We start from the raw sequence: 7,932 nt of genomic DNA, 5'->3' as shown, positions 1-7,932 counted from the left end.
AGGAAAGGAGCTGCGTGCTACCCACATGGGGCTAAAAGGCATTTGGACACGTATTTTGGACAAGTATTAGTGCCAAAACACCACTCATCCGGTGAAGCAGCAGTGGCTGAGCCAACACAGCCTTTGGAACGCCCAGAGCGACACGGGGGGAAGGTGAGAAACAAGGCAGGATGTGCTAGAGGAGCTGGAGTCAGTGTCACAGACCCTTTCACGAAGGGGCTTCCTTGCAAACACAGATGTCAACAGCACAAACAACTCCTGTGTGTCTGGAAAACTTATTTAAAATGCTCATTTTAAGGCTTGCCTCCTCTGCTGAGTGAGAGCTGCTGGAAGCATGTGAAGGGGAGTGGGTGGCTTAGTGCCCTGGGCACAGAGAGGGGTGCTCAGGGAGCTGCTGACCCAGCCATGGTGACAGCTCTGTGGACACCAGCCCTCCCCAGGGTCACAAGGACAGGTGGCACACACAGTCCTGGGGGGCAAAGGGCTCATGGCACAGTCTGGGACCCTCTTTTGTGCCCACCATTACCTTCCCCCCTCTGCTGACATCCCAAATCTGCTGCTCCAGCAGGCAAAACCCAGATCAACCAAAGTTTAGGAGGTCCTGGTAGGTGACCTCTGGATCCAGCCAGGTGCTGCAGGGAAGGAGATGCTCTGCCCTGCAACACAAAACCCCTGTGTGAGATATGGGAATGGTTTCTCCCCAAATTCATTATTTTAGGGAGCAGAGACATACCCTCCCTCAGGGCAAAGCATTGCCCTGACTCCAGCACAGCTTCCAGGGGACATGCCAAAGGGTCCTGGGAGGTCTCAGTCACTTTCACCCTGATCTCCTCCATGGTGATGGTGAAGTCCAGTTTGTTGCCCAAGTAGGAGACACCAGAGACTTCCAGCTTGGTGATGTCATGGGGAAAGGCAGGGCTGAAGCGGAGGCAGGACCTGGTGATCCTGGAAAGGCAGGACCATGTCAGGGTGGGAACAGTGGGGCCACAGAGGGCCCCAGCTCTGAGAGGGAGCACTTCCACAGGGACCACCACCTCCTGCACCCCAGAGGAGTCCAAAAAAAAAAAAAAGAGTCCTTAGTGCACCCAAGGATCTCTGGACAAATCCTGAACACACTGGTAGAGTATCTGATGAGGAGCTACCAGGGCTGTGATTTCACAGCCCACCCCAAGACCTTTCTGTCCCCCTCCAGTTCCACAGCTGTGGCCTGGTGTTGGGTTTTATATTCTTTTAATAATAAGAAGAATAAAAATAAATATATATAATTGTTTTCTTCAGAGGCAGCTCTATTCCCTGCTCCACCTCAGAGGCTGGAAAAGCTTTGGGAATGTCCTGCTCTAACCTGTGTTGTCCAGGTGACCCTCAGACACCTCAGCTCCCACTCCCACAGTCTGGAGGGCTGGAAGGCACAGCTGTTTGCGTTTCCACTAGAGATCCAGCAAAATTCCTCCATCCCTGATCCACAGCCAAACAGCCTGTGTGGGCGTTGGCTTTTATGGAGGAAAAACAAGAGTCGCTGTTGTCTCCAAATCCTGGCACGCAAGAGCTCTTGACCATCAACTCCAGAATGCTGAGAGGGCTTGAGGGACTGGAGAAGGCTCAAGAGAGGTTTGAGAGCCTGGAGAGCCCCAGCACAGGCAGGGTCTGTGCCCAGTGTCTGGAAAAGCAGGAGCAAAGCCCCAGGGGCTGCACAATGTCATCACAGCCTCTGGGAATTTGGCTGGAGCCCCAAAGCCCACGGCCTGAGCCCGTGGCTTGAGCCTGTGCCACGAGGGGCCCGACCGGACACACGCCAGGAACATGAAGACCTCCCAGCGTGGCCAAAGCTGGGGCTGAGGTTTCCAGCTGAGAATACAGCAGCTCACACCCAGCTCCACCAAGGAACTGATGGGTTTCCCAGCTGGGAATACAGCAGCTCACACCCAGCTCCACCAAGGAACTGGTGGGTTTCCCAGCAGCTCTGGCCACACACATGGAGTGAAAACACATAGTTAGTGCTGGAACTTTTTACTGGGAATCAAAAGGCTTGATCCAGCCTCAATTAAACCAAGAATAGACTCAAAAGATGATGGCTCCAGGGTGGAAACCACCAGATATGAGACACAGCTCTGAAATTATATGAACAGCTCCATGTTTTTCCTGAGGTATTTTAAAGCTGAGGCAATGCCTGCCCAGCACTTCCCTCCACTGAGGTTCCTGGAGCCACACATGTGCAGGGACCACAGAGGGGCTGCAGAAGGTGTTTCCTCACCACATCCAAAGGAGACAGGATGATATTGTGGCTGAGCCAGAGAACAGGCTTAGAGAATGGCATTTCACTTCCCAAATGTGACCCAGAATGAGTCTCTTACCCGTTCCCCATCTTGCTCCAGCCAAACAGAGACATTTCAAGGGACAAGCAGATGCTTAATAACTAACTGTGGCACACCAGGTCTCACCTGAACCCCGTGTAGCCAAAGAGAATGGCTTGCAGAAATCCACCCATCCCTGTCAAGAAGTTCACAGCTCCTGACCCATCCGAGTTCTCCACCCAGACCTGCTCCAGCATGAGAAAAAGATGACTCAGCAGTTGATTTGTTATTTCAGGCAGTTTTGTGAGTCTGAATCCCATTATCACCATCCCTGTCACACATCTGGGGTGTTGCAATGCCCATGCCCTGCTGCCCAGCCTATGGGCACTGATATGTTCCTAAACACACCCATTTCCACTCCCATCTTCATTCCCATCCCTGGCAGGCAGAAGGAAGCCTAAGGTGAGCACAACACTGACTAGAGGCTTTGGATGGCTTGGTAGGAGGCAGGTGCCTCCTTCCTGCCCTTTGGAAGCACAGTGGAGAAGGGACAGCATGCAGCCACCTGGCTCAATACAACAGCAACCTGGTGGCCATGAGTACAAGTGGTGTCTCTCAGTGAGATGTCACCTGCTTGGGAACAGGTGAGACACAAACCAGAGGGGTTTGCAGCCCTGCTGCTCACCTTGAAGGGCTCCGTGATGTTGCTGAAGCACTTGTGCAATTGGCTCTGGGCTCTCTGCACCTCCTTCAGCTCCAGCCAGCCCACAGCAAACATGCTCTGCAGGACAGGAAAACGGTCTGTCACCAGCTGCTGACTCCCAGGGGTGACAGCACAGCAGAGTGGCACCACCACTGCCATCCTTCTGATCCAGAGTAAACACCCCCAGCTCTGCACTGCACACTCTCTCTCAGAGTCTAATGCAGGTCTGATGGGGCTGGCAGGGACTGACCTGGATGGAAACCATCCCCTGGATGGAAACATCCTGGGCTCTGTTCTCTCCTTACCCAGGTCATGGCTGGCCCAGCCAGGTCAGTGACAGGTTCATAGATCTCCAGGTCGTTCCTCCGGACCTCAGGACTCATGGGATGCATCAGGGGGAACCCCAGCAGGACCACGTCAGCTTGCTTCACCAGCTCACCTGGGGAGAGGGACTGGTCAGACCACAGGCACTGGCCAGGAATGATAGATTGATACACCACACCTGACTGTCACTAAAGAGCTTGTTGCAACCTTGTTACCTGCAATAACACTCTGCATTCCCAAATTTCCTAATTTTATGAGCCCACCAGTGAGAAATGATCAAGAGAAGCAGGAGAACCATCCACCAGACCAGCTCTCTGCACTGGCCTGGGCAGCACTTGGGACTCTTCCTTTGTCATTCCCAAGTCTGAACCAGACAACATCCTGCTCTTCCCAGGATTAAAAGTATGATGCATGGCTGCCTCCAAGGGTGCTGCTGTCTTATCACTCACCTGGGCTGTAGCCATCGTACTCGGGATGATATTTCCTCTCTGCATCAAAAGGCACTTTGACTTTCCTGGCACACTCCTCCCACTCCTCTGGCACTGGAAGCAGCAGGTCCCGAGCGACTTCAGCTGCAAAGCTTAAGCTGGAAAGAAGAAGGAACAGTGTTTTATGTCAGGGATGGGTGAGTATGATGCCCTTGGAGGGGAGAGAGCTGAAAGGGTACAAAAGAAGCTGACTGAGCTGCAGAAAAAGCTGCTCTGGAAGAACAGGGTCAGAGGTTGAGCTGGGGGTAACAGCTTCCATCATGGGTTCAGGAATCTGTTCCTCTGGCTGTGGGTGTCTCCAGATGGCTAATGGCACAGATATCTCATGGAATTTAGGGAGAGAAGCCCCTCTGTGAAGGGAGATCACTCTCAGCCTCACATGGGCACCAACCAGGTCAGAGGAGCTGCTGTGGGACCACCTACTCCTTCCTCTGACTGTGGACGGGTGACAGGGAGAGAGGTGTGAGGAGGAAGAAGCAGCATTCCCTGGGGAACCCCACTGCCCCCCATCCCTGCAGAGTGCCAGGTGGAAGAGAAGAGAGCCAGGCAGTGCTTCCAGGAGCTATTCCCTGTGTTACCTGCGACGGGCCACAGCGTTGGTGTAAGCAGAGTTATCAACTTGGCAGTGGTACTCGTCTGGGGGCATGACACCTGGGGGGGCAGGAGAAGACACTTCACACCTCAGCACACCCAGGGGCTGCTGTGGCTCTGGGACTCTCCTTGGTGGGATGTCTGCCCATCCAGAGATGCTGCCTCTGGCAGGATCCCACATGGACATGGTGGGAGGCTCATAGAGAACATCTGTGGTGGTGCTGGTGGTGAAAGAGGAACAACCTGGGCTATAGCTTTGGCTGGTGGGTGCAGGTACCTCATCCTGAAGGCATCCCCTGCTTCACGGGCAGGGGGATCTTCAAGTCATGGAATCCCAGGATGGTTTGGGCTGGAAGGGACGTTAAAGCTCATCCAGTTCCTCCCTCAGCCACGGACAGGGACACCTTCCACTAGCTCAGGTGACACTGAGTCTCTGCTTGCCAACTTCTTCCTGCAGCAGAGGTACCTCTGATGTGGTAGCACTGCTCCTCCTCACTCCACACCATCCTGCTGCACCAGTACTGAGCCACAGCTTCCACCAGCTCCCAGCCCCCATCCTCCTGAAACAGCTTCTGGTTCTGGGGAGCCAAAGCAGGAGAAAAACAAGCATGAGGGAGATTCCACCAGAATCAAAGTCAGCAGGAGGACGGACAGAAGCTCTGAGGAGATGGAGGAAGCAGGAGAAATGGTCAGAAAACTGGCCTATATTGAGCCAACAGGATGCTGAGATGCCCACAGGAGAAGGACAGAGGAGGCAGGGCTGAAGGAGGGACTCTGTGGAGGAGATAGAGCAGAGTTCATCTAGGAGGGGACAGTGACAGTCACCAAGTGCCCTGTGGGCACTGCCACCCAGGTGGCACACACTCCTTTTACCTGTGTGGTGCAGTAATATTGCTCAAAGGCCATCAAGACATCTCCAGTGACGTGGATTTCTTGGGATCCATAGATCTCCTCAGGGCAGACTTCCCGGCCTGTGGCTGCACTCTCCCATGGGAACTTTGCACCCTGACAGGAGAAGACATCCATGAGAACATCACCTGAAGGTGCTCCTCCCATGATCAACCCTGCAATAAAACTGGAGTGGGAGAGGCAGAGCAAGTGCAGTGTCCTCTGGGGGACAGTGGCTGGTGACATCCCCTCAGCCCAGTGTTCCTGTCCCACCTTGTAGCCTTGTTCCTGTGCATTTTGCAAGGCTCCTTCCAGTGTGCGGATCCGGTACTCCAGGATGGCTCGGGCAGCTTCAGGATAAAACAGCAGGATATTTGGGAACATCCAGGTGTCCTGCAAGGCAAGGTGGTGGCATTGGCTGGTGAGGCATCTGAATGCTCCTGCCAGCTTCACCCTTCAAGTTCTTCTCTGTCCCAGGGGAAGGACAGAGTCTTCCTCATCCCAAAGGAAGGGCAGAGTCTTCCTCATCCCAATGGAAAGATGGAGTCTTCCCCTTTTCTAAGGAAGGGTGGGATTTTCCCCATCCCAGTGGCTGTGCCAAGCCCCCAGGTCACCAGCCAGCATAGCCCCCACTCACCTGGTCCCAGAAGATGTGTCCCCAGTAGTCCTCGCCCCGGGTGCCATTGGACAAACCTCCAGGGCTGATGCCATGGAACAGGAATCCTGTGCTGCCCTGGGGTGGGATGGAGCTCAGCAGGTAGTAGAGGCAGCCACGGAGGGCCTGCTGCAGGGGCAGGGGTCCAGCCAGATCCACACAGCAGCCTGCCCAGAGCGCGGCCCAAGAGTGGCAGTGGGAGGAGTGCAGGGACCCTGTGGCCATCAGGGACAGTCCCTCACTGTAGCTCTGCTTCACCTCCTCCTCGCTCTCAGCCACGGCTGTCAGGAATTCCCAGGATCGCTCCTGCTCCTCCCCACCCAGTGTCAGCGATGGTGGGACAGGGGTCCAGAGCATGTGGACAGTGGGACGGGGTCCCCCCTCCACCTCGGGGACCAGTGTCTGCCCATAGATGTAGCTGTGGGAGATGGCAAGCGATGGGAGAAGGGAGTGAGGCAGGGGAACCCCATGCACATCCCACACCCAGAAGGGACTCCAAGACACCAGGCTCCCATTCCTCCCTTGTCCCGATGCTTCAGCTCCGCTGCCATCCCACCCTCAATGTGCAGGAGACTGAGATTCATCACAGAATCCCAGACTGGCCTGGGTTGGAAGGACCTAAAAGCTCATCCAGTTCCACCCCTGCCATGGACAGGGACACCTTCCACTAGCCCAGGTTGCTCCAAGTTCTGCCAACCTGGCCTTCAACACTCCCCAGTTCCAGGAATCGGGCAGCTACAGCTTCTCTGGGCAACCTGTGCCAGTGCCTCACCACCCTCACAGGGAACAATTTCTTCCCTATATCTCATCTAATCCTGCCCTCTGGCAGTGGGAAGCCACCACAAACAGTCTCCAATCTCAGGAATCCACTTCTGGAAGTCATCTCCTCCAAACTTCCCATCTTCTCCAGTCTCACTTCTTTGGAATCACATCTAGCCCCTGTGGCTTTTGTTGCTCTTACACATCAGTGTAAGGAATAGTTCTGGAAATGTGGCAAATAAAAGCTGTTTAATTTTGAGGGTTTTTTATACACCTGCCAGGAAGGAGATGTGCAGAAGAAGCCTCCACACCACTCACCATTCCAGCCCAGCTCCCAGTTTATTCCCCAAAGGAGAGAGGAGCAGCGTGCCACAGGCCTGGAAGGTGGGCTCAGGGCAGGGTCCCCCCATTCCCCACACTCACTGTGCTCCCTGGAAGTCTGGCCCTGGGATCAGGTCTAGGTCCTGGCTCTGTGGCACAAATGTGGTCTGGAGCTGGATGGTGACAGGCTGGGATGAGTGAGCCAACCGCCGGATGGTGATGCTGAAGGCCATCAGGTGGACCAGGGAGTGGTGGGCATAGAGCTGGTGGGTGGCCACGTAATCAGTGGACTGAATTGTGTGACTGAAGGTGCCTGTAAGCACAGCGAGAGCCAATAGCCTTTGGAACCCCCAAGTCCTGGTGTTCTGCCCCATCTACTGGCTCCTACTGGCCAAGAAACTGCCTTTCCTGGGCTCAGATCCAGTTGTTGACTAGACAGCACTGCTAACTGAGCCTGGCCAAGCTACTGAGGGATGATTTGTGTCACGAAACATTTTATCAGACTTTGTGATTAAAGAGAGCTTGCCAAGCCTGTCACCAGTAGGGGTCAAACTACAGCCTAAAATAGCTTATTCTCACACAAAAGGGGAATTCTCCAGTTGTTCCAGAAGAACAACGCCCCAAGGTGAACAGAGAACGGGGAGAAGAAATATGTGATGATGTGAAAGAGAGAACTGGACTTCTAGAGGAGTCCCCAACAGCAGGAGGGAAGGAGCCCAAGGGGAAGGTCTGCAGTGCAACAGTGGGACAGGGAGCTCCCACCCTGCTCCCTGCTTACCTGTCCGTGTGTCCAGGGTGAAGGTCTGGGCCGTGCTGTCCGTGCCAGGCACTGCCATCCGCACGCCAAGGGGGCTGGGGAGGTCGGCGCGGTGCGTGTCCCCTGCGGCCCCGCTGTACACGCCGCCCACGTGC

The 7,932-nt window shown here is 54.9% G+C and overlaps 1 protein-coding gene across 1 annotated transcript; it reads right to left on the bottom strand.

Annotated features, from left to right (window-relative positions):
* Positions 1-591: 591 nt before the first annotated feature.
* On the bottom strand, positions 592-7,931 carry ATHL1 (ATH1, acid trehalase-like 1 (yeast); the record flags this gene model as incomplete). The annotated part of the gene is made up of 13 exons (XM_009078595.1): positions 592-656; positions 734-945; positions 2,439-2,536; positions 2,977-3,072; positions 3,300-3,433; positions 3,768-3,904; positions 4,385-4,457; positions 4,864-4,975; positions 5,271-5,402; positions 5,559-5,678; positions 5,923-6,358; positions 7,123-7,333; positions 7,799-7,931. Coding segments are annotated over 13 exons (1,959 nt in total), but the record flags the coding sequence as incomplete, so codon positions are not given.
* Position 7,932: the final 1 nt, after the last annotated feature.

The sequence above is a fragment of the Acanthisitta chloris genome, unplaced genomic scaffold (genome assembly GCF_000695815.1).
Source record: "Acanthisitta chloris isolate BGI_N310 unplaced genomic scaffold, ASM69581v1 scaffold34077, whole genome shotgun sequence".
Classification (NCBI taxonomy): domain Eukaryota; kingdom Metazoa; phylum Chordata; class Aves; order Passeriformes; family Acanthisittidae; genus Acanthisitta; species Acanthisitta chloris.
This window is presented reverse-complemented; position numbering and strand designations above follow the sequence as displayed.